The following is a 14,076-nucleotide window of genomic DNA, read 5'->3' on the forward strand; positions in this document are numbered from 1 at the left end:
GTGTCCCGGACGCATGTACGCGCCCGCCTGGGTCGCCCCCGAGGGTGAGTATACCCCCTCGCCCCTCCCCTTACCACCCACACCCACCCCCTCCCCTCGCCCACGCCCCCCACGACCCCTCCGCTCGCCCCCCCCACTGACCCACACCCCCAGACCCCGAGCATGTACGCACCCGCCTTGACCAGCTGTCCCCCCCAGCCCCCCCGACCGGCTTCCCCCCCCCCCCAGCCCCCCCCCCTGACCGTCTCTCCCCCACCCCCCCCCCCTCCCCCAGCTCTACAGAAGAAGGCGGAGGAGATTAACCGGCGGTCAGCAGACATGTGGAGCTTCGCCATCTTGCTTTGGGAGCTGGTGACCCGGGAGGTTCCCTTCGCTGACCTGTCCAACATGGAGATCGGCATGAAGGTACGTCGGGGGTCAAGGAGGGGGGGAGAGGGTCGGTGCCCACTGTAACCGGCGATACCATGGGTGGGTGGGGGTTGGGGTCGGTGCCCACTGTAACTGGCGATACCATGGGTGGGTGTGGGTGTGGGTGGGGGTGGGGGTCGGTGTGGGATGGGATGGGATGGGATGAGTGGGCGTGGAGTTAGGGTGGGATGGGCCAGTGCAGGGTCGGTGCCCACTCTTACCTTGGGCAGGGATGGGCGTGGGATAGGGTGGGTCAGTGCCCACTCTAACCGGTGATACTGTGGCCAGGTGTCTGGGGTGGGGTTGGAGGTGAGGGTGGGGGTGGGTGGGAATGGGGGTAGGGGTGGGTGGGTGGGAATGGGGGTAGGGGTGTGTGGGTGATACCGTGGGGTGGGGGTGTCTCTGGGGGTGGGAGCAGGGTGGGGGAGTGGGTGGGTGGGAGCAGGGTGGGGGTGGGTGGGGGTGTCTGGGGGAGTGGGAGCAGGGTGGGGGTGTCTCTGGGGGGGGGGGGGGTGGGGGGTGGGTGCAGGGTGAGGGTGGGTGGGTGCGGAGTCGGTGCCCACTAACCAGCGATACCGTAACCAGGTGTCTGGTGGTGGGGTGGGATGGGTGCGGGGTGGGGGTGTTGGGGTCGGTGAGGGTGAGAGGTGGACTTGGGAGTGTGGGGTGGGCGTGGGTGGGTGGGTGTGGGGTCAGTGCCCACTCTAACTGGCGATACCCTGGCCAGGTGTCGCTGGAGGGTCTGCGGCCCACCATCCCACCGGGCATCTCCCCGCACGTGTGCAAGCTGATGAAGATCTGCATGAACGAGGACCCCGCCAAGAGACCCATGTTTGACATGATCGTGCCCATCATGGAGAAGATGCAGGACAAGTAGCGGCCGTGGGCGCAGCCCACCCACCCTCGCCACCCCCACCCACCCCACCCCCACCCCCACTAATCCCTCATCACCCCCACCCACCCTCGCCCACTCCCACCAACCCCATCCCCACCCACCCTCGCCAACCCCACCCCCACTAATCCCTCATCACCCCCACCCACCCTCGCCCACTCCCACCCACCCTCGCCCACTCCCACCCACCCTCGCCAACCCCACCCCCACCCACCCTCGCCAACCCCACCCCCACTAATCCCTCATCACCCCCACCCACCCTCGCCCACTCCCACCCACCCTCGCTAACCCCACCCCCACCAACCCCACCCCCACCCACCCTCGCCACCCCCACCTGCCTTACAGCACCACAACCTCACCCAACCTCGCCACCCTCGCTAACCCCACCCCCACCCACCCTCGCTAACCCCACCCCCACCCTCCCTCGCTAACCCCACCCCCACCCACCCTCACCACCCCCCACCCCACCCACCCTCGCCACCCCCACCTGCCTTACAGCACCACAACCTCACACCGCCGGTGACCACTCCCCACAGTGAGCACTATGCTTCCCCCCCCCCCCCAATTGACCAGAATCGGGGTGCTATCCCTCCCTACTGTAAACAGTTTCAGGGTACTACCCCCCTTCCCCCACTGTGACCAGTTTTGGGGTACTAACCCCCCCTCCCCACAGTGACCAGTATCACTGTGCTCCCCCTCCTCCCCACTGTGACCAGTATCTGGGTGCTATTCCCCCCACTGTGACCAGTATCTGGGTGCTATTCCCCCCCACTGTGACCAGTATCTGGGTGCTATCCACCCCCCCCCCCACTGTGACCAGTTTTGGGGTGCTACCCCCCCCTCCCCACTGTGACCAGTTTCAGGGTACTATACCCCTTCCCCCACTGTGACCAGTTTTGGGGTGCTACCCCCCCAACCTGTGCCTTGCCCCTGGCCTCTCATGGACCGTGCGTGCGTGCGGGTGACCTTGTGTCTGTGTCCCTGAGCTGTGGCCTAACCTCATTAACCCTCAGCCTGACCACACACTGTCCACTGCTGCTCGCTCCCCTCCCTAGCCAACCTGCTCATCATGTAGCTAATTTATACACCACTTGTATTTCCAGTCATTGTATCACTGCTGTTTTATTGAATATATAACTTTATGGATTTTGCATTAAAAACAGACAGATAGATTTCCAATGCACATTGTGTCTTTGTGTGTGACAAGCAGGACTCTGGGCAGCTTCATTGTAATCATGTATAGTCTTTCTGCTGAAGATGGACACAATATGCTGGAGTAACTCAGCGGGTCAGGCAGAAAAGGATTAGGTGACATTTCAGGTCGAGACCTTTCTTCGGACTGCTGACTTTAGTATTTCTGCTGACTGAATATAACACAGAAAATAGGTGCAGGAGGAGGCCATTTAGCTCTTCCAGCCAGCACCGCCATTCAATGTGATCATGGCTGATCATCCACAATCAGTAACCCGTGCCTGCCTTCTCCCCACACCCCTTGATTCCACTAGCCCCTAGAGCTCTATCTAACTCTCTCTTAAATCCATCCAGTGAATTGACCTCCACTGCCTTCTGTGGAAGAGAATTCCACAAATTCACAACTCTCTGGGTGAAAAAGTTTTCTCTCATCTCAGTTTTAATTGTCCTTCCCTTTATTCTTAGACTGTGGCCCCTAGTTCTGGACTCCCCCAACACTGGGAACATTTTTCCTACATCTAGCCTGTCCAGTCCTTTTATAATTTTATACGTCTCTCTATAAGATCCCCTCTCATCCTGCTAAACTCCAGTGAATACAAGCCCACTTTCCAATCTTTCCTCATATGACAATGATCTATTCTACATTTTCCTTGAACTATGTCCCCTTTGATCTCCCATTTTCACACCTTCTTTAGACTGCCTCTCCTCTGAGTCTGAAGAACGGTCTCGATCCGAAACGTCACCCATTCCTTCTCCACAGACGCTGCCTGACCCGCTGAGTTACTGCAGCGCTCTGTGCAACGTCATGCTGGCTTTCACTTACACAAATGGCGGCACGGTAGCGCAGCGGTTAGAGTTGCTGCTTTACAGCGAATGCAGCGCCGGAGACTCAGGTTCGATCCTGACTACGGGTGCTGCACTGTAAGGAGTTTGTACGTTCTCCCCGTGACCTGCGTGGGTTTTCTCCGAGATCTTCGGTTTCCTCCCACACTCCAAAGACGTACAGGTATGTAGGTTAATTGGCTGGGTAAATGTAAAAATTGTCCCTAGTGGGTGTAGGATAGTGTTAATGTACGGGGATCGCTGGGCGGCACGGACTTGGTGGGCCGAAAAGGCCTGTTTCCGGCTGTATATATAAGATATGATATGAAAACATTATTCCCTTTATCCTGTATCAGTACACTGTAAAACGCTCGATTGCAATCGTGTATTGCCTTTCCACTGACTGGTTAGCCCGCAACAAAAGCTTTTCACTGTACCTCCTCCGTACACGGGACATGAATGAGACCATCACAGAACAAAACCACTGCCACTTAAATCGCAGCAACTGTGAAGGTGAGTGGCCTATCCCAGTGGAGGAGATCAGCACTTTGGTCAACGTAGGTTGTTTTTAAATGTGCTATACCAATAAAATTGACTTGACTTGACAGTACAGTGTCTGAAGAAGGGTCTCGACTCGAAACGTCACCTATCCATGTTTTCCACAGATGCTGCCTGACCCGCTGAGTTACTCCAGCACTCTGTGAAACGTCACCTATCCGTGTTCTCCACAGATGCTGCCTGACCCACTGAGTTACTCCAGCACTTTGTGAAACGAGATGTCAATCCAGACGATGCCCCGCCCTTGCGGCTGTCACTCAATACCAGGCCACTTCGGGGCTTGTCGCGACAACAGTCCCCGCCCTGGCTGCGCGTCACTCATTCGCCCCGCCCCGGTGACGTTTAGACCCCGCCCCCTCTCAATGCCCGGCCTCTCCTCATCCCCACCCCCGTGGAGCGCATCAGACCCCGGCACCTCCCCATTTCCCACCCCAGCAGCTGTCACTCATCACAGACCCCGCCCCCGTTGGACGTAAAGCGTCATCAGGCTCCGGCCCCTCCCTATGCCCCGCCCCAGCGGCTGTCATTCATCACGGACCCTGCCTTCGTAGGGCGTGGCGCGCCATCAAGCCCCGCCCCGTGTCCACACTGACCCACGTGACGGGGGGGCCGTTGCCTCCATGGTGACGGCGCTGGCGCTGGCGATGGCGATGTGATGGCGGCGCGGTGACCACTGACAGTATGACCGGTGTGATGGCGGCACGGCCGCTCCTCGCCCTCCTATGCGCTGCTCTGTGGGCCCTCAGCTCCGGCTCCGGCTCCGGGCCCCACCGCCTGGCCGCCCCTCCCGTCCCGCTGCCCCTTCTCACCTCAGCCCGCGGGCTCAACATCAGCTGCTGGGCCTGTAGAGCGGCCTTCACCGCGCTAGACTTCGCGCTGCAGGTCAGTGAGTGCCGGGGGGAGAGGGTGGGGTCTGGGGTCTGGGGTCTGGGGTCTGGGGTGGGGGATGGGAGAACCCCCTGGGGTGGGGGATGGGAGAACCCCCTGGGGTGGGGGATGGGAGAACCCCCTGGGGTGGGGGATGGGAGAACCCCCTGGGGTGGGGGATGGGAGAACCCCCTGGGGTGGGGGAGAGAACCCCCTGGGGTGGGGGATGGGAGAACCCCCTGGGGTGGGGGATGGGAGAACCCCCTGGGGTGGGGGATGGGAGAACCCCCTGGGGTGGGGGATGGGAGAACCCCCTGGGGTGGGGGAGAGAACCCCCTGGGGTGGGGGATGGGAGAACCCCCTGGGGTGGGGGATGGGAGAACCCCCTGGGGTGGGGGAGAGAACCCCCTGGGGTGGGGGATGGGAGAACCCCCTGGGGTGGGGGAGAGAACCCCCTGGGGTGGGGGATGGGAGAACTCCCTGGGGTGGGGGAGAGAACCCCCTGGGGTGGGGGATGAGAGAACCCCCTGGGGTGGGGGATGGGAGAACCCCCTGGGGTGGGGGATGGGAGAACCCCCTGGGGTGGGGGATGGGAGAACCCCCTGGGGTGGGGGAGAGGGTGGGGTCTGGGGTGGGGGAGAGAACCCCCTGGGGTGGGGGATGAGAGAACCCCCTGGGGTGGGGGATGGGAGAACCCCCTGGGGTGGGGGATGGGAGAACCCCCTGGGGTGGGGGATGGGAGAACTCCCTGGGGTGGGGGAGAGAACCCCCTGGGGTGGGGGATGAGAGAACCCCCTGGGGTGGGGGATGGGAGAACCCCCTGGGGTGGGGGATGGGAGAACCCCCTGGGGTGGGGGAGAGAACCCCCTGGGGTGGGGGATGAGAGAACCCCCTGGGGTGGGGGATGGGAGAACCCCCTGGGGTGGGGGAGAGAACCCCCTGGGGTGGGGGAGAGAACCCCCTGGGGTGGGGGAGAGAACCCCCTGGGGTGGGGATGGGAGAACCCCCTGGGGTGGGGGAGAGAACCCCCTGGGGTGGGGATGGGAGAACCCCTGGGGTGGGGATAGAGACAGCCCCTAGTGGGTGGGGATGAGAGCCACTTCCGTGAGGGGGTGGGACAGTTCCTGGGTGGGGTAGAGACACCCAGGGGTGCTTGCGGGGTGGGGTGGTGGGTGACAGACGCGGGGTGGGGGGGAGATTGAGACAGACCCTGGGTGGTGATGATAGGCCCTGGGGTGAGGGGTGACAACCGGTGGGGTTGGGGGGGGAGTCACGGCCTGGGGTGGGGGCTAGGACAGACTGGGTGGGGGGAGAGACCGCCAGTGGGGAGGGGGTGACAGCCGGTGAGGAGGGGGGTGACACTGAGACAGACCCTGGGAGGAAGACATCCCTGAGGAGAGAGGGTAACAGCCTGTAGGGTGGGGGGGGGAATCCTGTTTTTCTCTCAGGATTCGGCCCTGAGCAGCCTCTTATCTGGAGAGACCAGAGTTCATCTGTCATGTGCACACCTGATGAAGTGGAACTTGCTTATTAGCTGCAACTTTGCAAGGATGTTAGATGCAATGTCAACAAAGAAACACAGCGGATTATCAGTTGTCCCAGTGAACTGTATGACAACAATGCAAAACCCGCAGACTGAGCAAACATTGAAGTGTAGAGTCCAAAGTGGTTCAGTGCTGAGGGGGGGGGGAGGTTAGTGTTGTGCAAGAGCCTGATGGTTAGAAACATAGGTGCAGGAGGCAATTCGGCCCTTCTAGCCAGCACCGCCATTGAATAATTACTAGGTTAATTCCCGGAATGGCGGGACTGTCGTATGTTGAAAGGCTGGAGCGATTGGGCTTGTATACACTGGAATTTAGAAGGATGAGGGGGGATCTTATTGAAACATATAAGATAATTAGGGGATTGGACACATTAGAGGCAGGAAACATGTTCCCAATGTTGGGGGAGTCCAGAACAAGGGGCCACAGTTTAAGAATAAGGGGTGGGCCATTTAGAACGGAGATGAGGAGGAACTTTTTCAGTCAGAGAGTGGTGAAGGTGTGGAATTCTCTGCCTCAGAAGGCAGTGGAGACCAGTTCATTGGATGCTTTCAAGAGAGAGCTGGATAGAGCTCTTGAGGATAGCGGAGTGAGGGGGTATGGGGAGAAGGCAGGAACGGGGTACTAATTGAGAGTGATCAGCCATGATCGCATTGAATGGCGGTGCTGGCTCGAAGGGCTGAATGGCCTACTCCTGCACCTATTGTCTATTGTCTATTGAATATGATCATGGCTGATCATCTAAAATCAGTACCCTGTTCCTGCCCATATCCCTTGATTCCGTTATCCCTATGGGCTAAATCTAACTCTCTTGAATATATCCAATGAATCGGCCTCCACTGCCTTCGGTGGCACAGACTTCCACAGATTCATAACTCTCTGGGTGAAAAAGTGTTTCCTCATCTCAGTACTAAACGGCCTCCCCCTAGGGACAGTCCTCTGGGGGGGGGGTGGAGATGAGAGAATCCCTGGGGTGGTAATGACAGTCCCCTGGGGTGGGGGAGAGAACCCCCTGGGGTCGGGATGAGAGGCCCCTGGGATGGCGATGAGAGCCTCCTGCCTGAGGTGGGGGTAGAGACAGACCGGGGGGGGGGGGATGAGAGCCCCTTGGGGTGGGGAGAAAGAGCCCCCTGAGGGGTCGAGACAGTCCCTGGGGTGTGGGGATGGGAGAACCCCTGGGGTGGGGGGTAGAGACAGTCCCCTGGTGGGTGGGGATGAGAGCCACTTCAGTGAGGGGGGGGGGAACAGTTCCTGGGTGGGGTAGAGACACCCAGGGGTGCTTGGGGGTGGGGTGGTGGGTGACAGACCCAGGGTGGGGGGGAGATTGAGACAGACCCTGGGTGGTGATGATAGGCCCTGAGATGAGGGGTGACAACCGGTGGGGTTGGGGGGGGAGACACGGCCTGGGGTGGGGGCTAGGATTGACTGGGTGGGGGAGAGACTGACCCGGGGTGGGGGAGAGACCGCCGGTGAGGAGGGGGTGACAGCCGGTGAGGAGGGGGTGACACTGAGACAGACAGGGAGGAAGACATCCCTGAGGAGAGAGGGTAACAGCCTGTAGGGTGGGGGGGGAAACAGGTCCGAGTATGTGGGTAGGGAGTGAGGGGGTGACAACTGCCCTGGTGGTGGTGGAAGGGAATGGGGTGAGGGGGGTAACTGTGGATTTGTGCTTCACCCACCCTGTCAGACAACAATGCAAAACCCACAGACTGAGCAAACATTGAAGTGTAGAGTCCACAGTGGTTCAGTGCTGAGGTGGGGGGAGGGGGGAGGTTAGTGTTGTGCAAGAGCCTGATGGTTAGAAACATAGGTGCAGGAGGAGGCCATTCGGCCCTTCTAGCCAGCACCGCCATTGAATATGATCATGGCTGATCATCTAAAATCAGTACCCTGTTCCTGCTTTTTCTCCATATCCCCTGATTCCGTTATCCCTAAGAGCTAAATCTAACTCTCTCTTGAATATATCCAGTGAATCGGCCTCCACTGCTTTCGGTGGCACAGACTTCCACAGATTCACAACTCTCTGGATGAAAAAGTGTTTCCTCATCACAGTACTAAATGGCCTCCCCCTTATTCTTAATGTTGCTGGGATGAAGCTGTTCTTGAACCTGGAGGTCACGGTTTTCAGGCTCCTGTACCTTCTTCCCCATGGTAGCAGCAAGATGGGAGTGTGGCCAGGGTGTTGTGGGTTAGTGAGAGTGTGGCCAGGGTGGTGTGGGTCAGTGAGAGTGTGGCCAGGGTGGTGTGGGTCAGTGAGAGTGTGGCCAGGGTGGTGTGGGTCTGATGATGCTGGCTGCCTTTTGGAGGCAGCGCCTCCTGTAGACCCTGCGATGGTGGGGAGGTCAGTACCCGTGATGGGGCGGGCAGTGTGGGTTAGACAATAGGTGCAGGAGGAGGCCATTCGGCCCTTCGAGTCAGTACCCGTGATTACTGTGTGTTCAAGAGAGAGTTAGATTTAGCTCTCAGGGCTAACGGAATCAAAGGATATGGGGAGAAAGCAAGAACGAGGTACTGATTTTGGATGATCAGCCATGATCATATTGCATGACGGTGCTGACTCGAAGGGCTGAATGGCCTCCTCGTGCATCTATTTTTCTATGTTCGAGTTACTGAAGCAGGCCCTGATGCAAGCAGTCAGTGTGTTCTCCACGTTCACCTTAGAGGGATATGGGCCAAACGCGGGCAGGTGGGACTAGTGTAGACAAGTTGGGCCGAAGGGCCTGTTTGCATGCTGTGTGACTCTGACTGTGAGGGAGAGTGACCGTGGCAGAGTGGGGTGACTCAGTGAGGGGGGAGGGGACAAATGTGTGGGCATGTGGACGTGCATGTGTGGGAGAATGCACTCTTCACGTTGTGACAGGTATAACAGTTGCATTAGTGGACGGGAGAGGCTGGCTGTGGCCTTGAGGGCAGGTCTGGAGATGGGAATCGGTGGGAAGCTGCAATGGAACAAAGAGCCGGAGGTGTTGATGCCAGGCAGCGGCTGTGGTGAACGGTGCTGGGTTGAACGTTGTAGGTTGCCACTGCCCTCAGTGGAGGTTTGGTGCCTGGTTGCGGAGGGAAGTAGGAGAGGGATGTGTGTACCACTTCCACTGGGTGTGGTAGTCACACGACTGTGCTGTAAACATCTTGTGTAAAGGCCTCAGCAGTGACCGGCTAACGCCACAGACGGAGAGCTGCTGCCCTGACCGCTCACCAACGGTGTGACCACTGCCGCCAGGGCAAGGTGACCACTCACCACCTCTCCGCGTCACCCTCGGTCAGTCTCAGACACCCCAGCCTGCCCTCACCCTCCCCACCATCACTCTGCTCCCTTCACTTCAGGGACAGGCCCTTCAGCCCACAATGTCCGTGCTGAGCATGATGCCAACGCCAACCCTTATCAAGGTCACGAGTCAAGAGTGTTTAGTGTCGTGTATCCCAGATAGAACAATGATATTCTTACTTGCAGCAGCACAACAGAATATGTGAACATAGTGCACTGTAAACAACATGATAAACGAGAGAGAAAAAAAAGTTCAGTGTGCATATTTACACACACGCGCACACACACACAGATATACACACGCACACACACGCACACGCAAGCACACACACATATACACACACGCACGCACACACATATTCAAAAAGCAAACAATAGCAGTCAATAATAATAATAATAGTCCATGTAGTTCAGAGCTTATTTGAGGTTGTAGTGTTTAATAGCCTGATGTCTGTAGGGCAGAAGCTGTTCCTGGACGTTAGTTTTCAGGCTCCTGTACCTTCTTCCTGGTGGCAGGGGTGAAATGAGAGTGTGGCCAGGGTGGTGTGGGTCAGTGAGAGTGTGGCCAAGGTGGTGTGGGTCAGTGAGAGTGTGGCCAGGGTGGTGTGGGTCAGTGAGAGTGGCCAGGGGGGTGTGGGTCAGTGAGAGTGTGGCCAGGGTGGTGTGGGTCTCTGATGATGCTGGCTGCCTTTTTGAGGCAGCGACTCCTGGAAATCTCTTTGATGGTGGAGAGGTGTGAGCCGGTGATGGACAGGGCAGTCTGATATCTGCCTGTGTGGTTAAACTGCAAGTTTGGTTTGGTTTTGAAAGATTCTCTGAGAATTTGACAAGTCATCATCACTGTGTAGCAAGGAAGTGCGGATATCTCTGAGTTACACCGAAGACAGACACAAAACGCTGGAGTAACTCAGCAGGGCAGGCAGCATCTGTGGAGAGAAGGAATGGGTGATGTTTTGGTTCATGACCCTTCTTCAGTCACCCGTTTCTCCAGAGATGCTGCCTGTGCCGCCGCTGAGTTACTCCAGCGTTTTGTGTCTGTCTTCGGTGTAACTGAGCATCTGCACTTCCTTGCTACAAAACCACAATTGTACTTGTTGCTTTGACATGGGCTGTTCACCACAGACTCACTGCAGTAGTGATGTAGACAGATAAAGAACAATGAATGAAAGATATGTAAAAAAGTAACGGTGATAAGGGGAACAGGCCGCTGATAGCTGTTTGATGGGTGAGAACGAGAAGCTGGTGCGACTTGGGTGGGGGAGGGATAGAGAGAGAGGGAATGCCAGGACTGCCTGAAGGGAGAGGAATCAATATTCATTCCACTGGGCTGCAAGCTGCCCAAACAACATATGAGATGCTGTTCCTCCAATTTGTGTTCAGCCTCACTCTGACAATGGAGGAGACCCAGGACAGAAAGGTCAGTGTGGGTACACACAAAAAGCTGGAGTAACTCAGCAGGACAGGCAGCATCTCTGGAGAGAGATCCTGCCCCAGTATCACCACCTCTGCCTCTGTACCTGCCCTGCCCATGCTCTGGGCACCCGGCCCCTGCACTGGGCACCCTGCCCCTGCACTGGGCACCCTGCACTGGGCACCCTGCACCTGCACTGGGCACCCTGCACCTGCCCCTGCACTGGGCACCCTGCACCCGCCCTGCCCCTGCACTGGGCACCCTGCACCCGCCCTGCCCCTGCACTGGGCACCCTGCACCCGCCCTGCCCCTGGACTGGGCACCGTGCCCCTGCACTGGACACCCTGCCCCTACACTGGGCACCCTGCCCCTGCACTGGGCACCCTGCCCCTGCGCCCGCCCTGCACTGGGCACCCTGCACCCACCCTGCCCCTACACTGGGCACCCTGAACCCGCCCTGCCCCTGCTATGGGCATCCTGCTCCTGCACTGGGCACCCTGCACTGGGCACCCTGCCCCTGCACTGGGCACCCTGCCCCTGCACTGGGCACCCTGCCCCTGCACTGGGCACCCTGCACCCGCCCTGACCCTGCACTGGGCACCCTGCACCCGCCCTGCACCTGCCCTTCCCCTGCACTGGGCACCCTGCCCCTGCACTGGGCACCCTGCCCCTGCACTGGGCACCCTGCCCCTGCACCTGCCCTTCCCCTGCACTGGGCACCCTGCCCCTGCACTGGGCACCCTGCACTGGGCACCCTGCCCCTGCACTGGGCACCCTGCCCCTGCATTGGGCACCCTGCACTGGACACCCTGCCCCTGCGCCCGCCCTGCACTGGGCACCCTGCCCCTGCACCCACCCTGCCTCTGCACTGGGCAACCTGCTCCTGCACTGGGCACCCTGCCCCTGCACTGAGCACCCTGCCCCTGTGCCAACCCTGCACTGGGCACCCTGCCCCTGCACTGGGCACCCTGCCCCTGTGCCAACCCTGAACTGGGCACCCTGCCCCTGCACTGGACACCCTGCCCCTGCACTGGGCACCCTGCCCCTGCACTGAGCACCCTGCCCCTGTGCCAGCCCTGCACTGGGCACCCTGCCCCTGCCCCTGCACTGGGCACCCTGCCCCTGCCCCTTCACTGGACACCCTGCCCCTGCACTGGGCACCCTGCGCCCTGCCCCTGCACTGGGCACCCTGCCCCTGCGCCCTGCCCCTGCTCACAACAATCCAACTCGTCCCCATAAACAGTGAAAGTCAGAACGCAAACTCCTCACTTCCGTCTCATCACGAGAGTTGAAATTACTAAGGAGGCAGATTATGAACTAAATCTTAAAATATGCTGTTGCCAGAGTTGGGTGTGGGCACGTCTGTGTGTGTGACCTGACATGCTACTTTGACATGGGCTGCTCACCACAGACTCAATGCAGTAGTGGCTGTAGTGGGCGTGAGGTGTCAGGTAGTGTCAGGCAGGGGAGGGCTGTGTGTGTCATCCGTGCTGTCTGGCCTACACCTGGGCTACTGTTTCTGTCATGTGTTACGGGACTACGTGCAGGTGATGTTCCCCCTGTGGCTTTTACACCCGGCCGCGCGCATGCGTGGGTGGGTGGGTGGGTGGGTGGGTGCGTGCGTGCGTGGGTGGGTGTCTCCACTCCACCCTCCCCCCCCCAGTGCCCGGCCACACGCCTGTGTGTGTGTGTTGCCTCCGTACCCATGGCATTCACTAACAGAGTGGGTCTTGGTTTGTTTCCATCAGCATTCAGTGTGTGGTAATCAGAGTGTTTAGTGTCGTGTGTCCCAGATAGAACAATGACATTCTGACATGCAGTAGCACAACACAAACTGTGAACAGAGTGCACTGTGAACAATATCATAACCGAGAAAGCAGAGCTCAGTGTGTGTTTACACACATACTCACATATACACATTTACACAGATCATACGCACACGCACACAACCGATAATAGTGCAATAATAACAATAATAGTCCATGTAGTTCGAAGTGTGTTTGAGGTTGTAGTGCCCACACCCACCCCTGGCAACAGCCGGGCATATTTTAAGATTTATTTCATAATCTGCCTCCTTAGCAATTTCAATTCTCGTGATGAGACAGAAGTGAGGAGTTTGCGTTCTGACTTTCACTGTTTGTGGGGAAGAGTTGGATTGTTTTGAGCTCGGGCAGGGTGCCCAGTGCAGGGGCAGGGTGCCCAGTGCAGGGGCAGGGTGCCCAGTGCAGGGGCAGGGAGGGGGCAGGGTGCCCAGTGCAGGGGCAGGGTGCCCAGTGCAGGGGCAGGGAGCCCAGTGCAGGGGCAGGGAGGGGGCAGGGTGCCCAGTGCAGGGGCAGGGTGCCCAGTGCAGGGCAGGGAGGGGGCAGGGTGCCCAGTGCAGGGGCAGGGAGGGGGCAGGGTGCCCAGTGCAGGGGCAGGGTGCCCAGTGCAGGGGCAGGGAGGGGGCAGGGTGCCCAGTGCAGGGGCAGGGAGGGGGCAGGGTGCCCAGTGCAGGGGCAGGGTGCCCAGTGCAGGGGCAGGGTGCCCAGTGCAGGGGCAGGGTGCCCAGTGCAGGGGCAGGGAGGGGGCAGGGTGCCCAGTGCAGGGGCAGGGAGGGGGCAGGGTGCCCAGTGCAGGGGCAGGGTGCCCAGTGCAGGGGCAGGGGGGGGCAGGGTGCCCAGTGCAGGGGCAGGGAGGGGGCAGGGTGCCCAGTGCAGGGGCAGGGTGCCCAGTGCAGGGCAGGGAGGGGGCAGGGTGCCCAGTGCAGGGGCAGGGAGGGGGCAGGGTGCCCAGTGCAGGGGCAGGGTGCCCAGTGCAGGGGCAGGGAGGGGGCAGGGTGCCCAGTGCAGGGGCAGGGATGGGGCAGGGATGGGGCAGGGTGCCCAGTGCAGGGGCAGGGTGCCCAGTGCAGGGGCAGGGAGGGGGCAGGGTGCCCAGTGCAGGGGCAGGGGCAGGGAGGGGGCAGGGTGCCCAGTGCAGGGGCAGGGTGCCCAGTGCAGGGGCAGGGTGCCCAGTGCAGGGGCAGGGTGCCCAGTGCAGGGGCAGGGAGGGGGCAGGGTGCCCAGTGCAGGGGCAGGGTGCCCAGTGCAGGGGCAGGGTGCCCAGTGCAGGGGCAGGGAGGGGGCAGGGTGCCCAGTGCAGG

General features: G+C 59.9%; 2 protein-coding genes across 2 annotated transcripts in view; one reads left to right on the top strand and one right to left on the bottom strand.

Annotated features, from left to right (window-relative positions):
• Positions 1 to 1,472, top strand: part of ilk (integrin-linked kinase) — a 27,924-nt gene extending 26,452 nt beyond the window's left edge. The window contains 2 exon segments of the mRNA XM_078402937.1: positions 275 to 405; positions 1,136 to 1,472. Of these exon segments, the coding sequence (XP_078259063.1) occupies positions 275 to 405; positions 1,136 to 1,285 (281 nt within the window). The 3' untranslated portion in view covers positions 1,286 to 1,472.
• Positions 1,473 to 9,153: 7,681 nt separating this feature from the next.
• Positions 9,154 to 14,076, bottom strand: part of LOC144595406 (amyloid beta precursor protein binding family B member 1-like) — a 29,912-nt gene continuing 24,989 nt past the window's right edge. The window contains exon 11 of the mRNA XM_078402908.1: positions 9,154 to 9,218. Within this exon, the coding sequence (XP_078259034.1) occupies positions 9,154 to 9,218 (65 nt within the window). The remainder of the gene's footprint in view (positions 9,219 to 14,076) is intronic.

The sequence above is a fragment of the Rhinoraja longicauda genome, chromosome 7, assembly GCF_053455715.1.
Source record: "Rhinoraja longicauda isolate Sanriku21f chromosome 7, sRhiLon1.1, whole genome shotgun sequence".
NCBI lineage: Eukaryota > Metazoa > Chordata > Chondrichthyes > Rajiformes > Arhynchobatidae > Rhinoraja > Rhinoraja longicauda.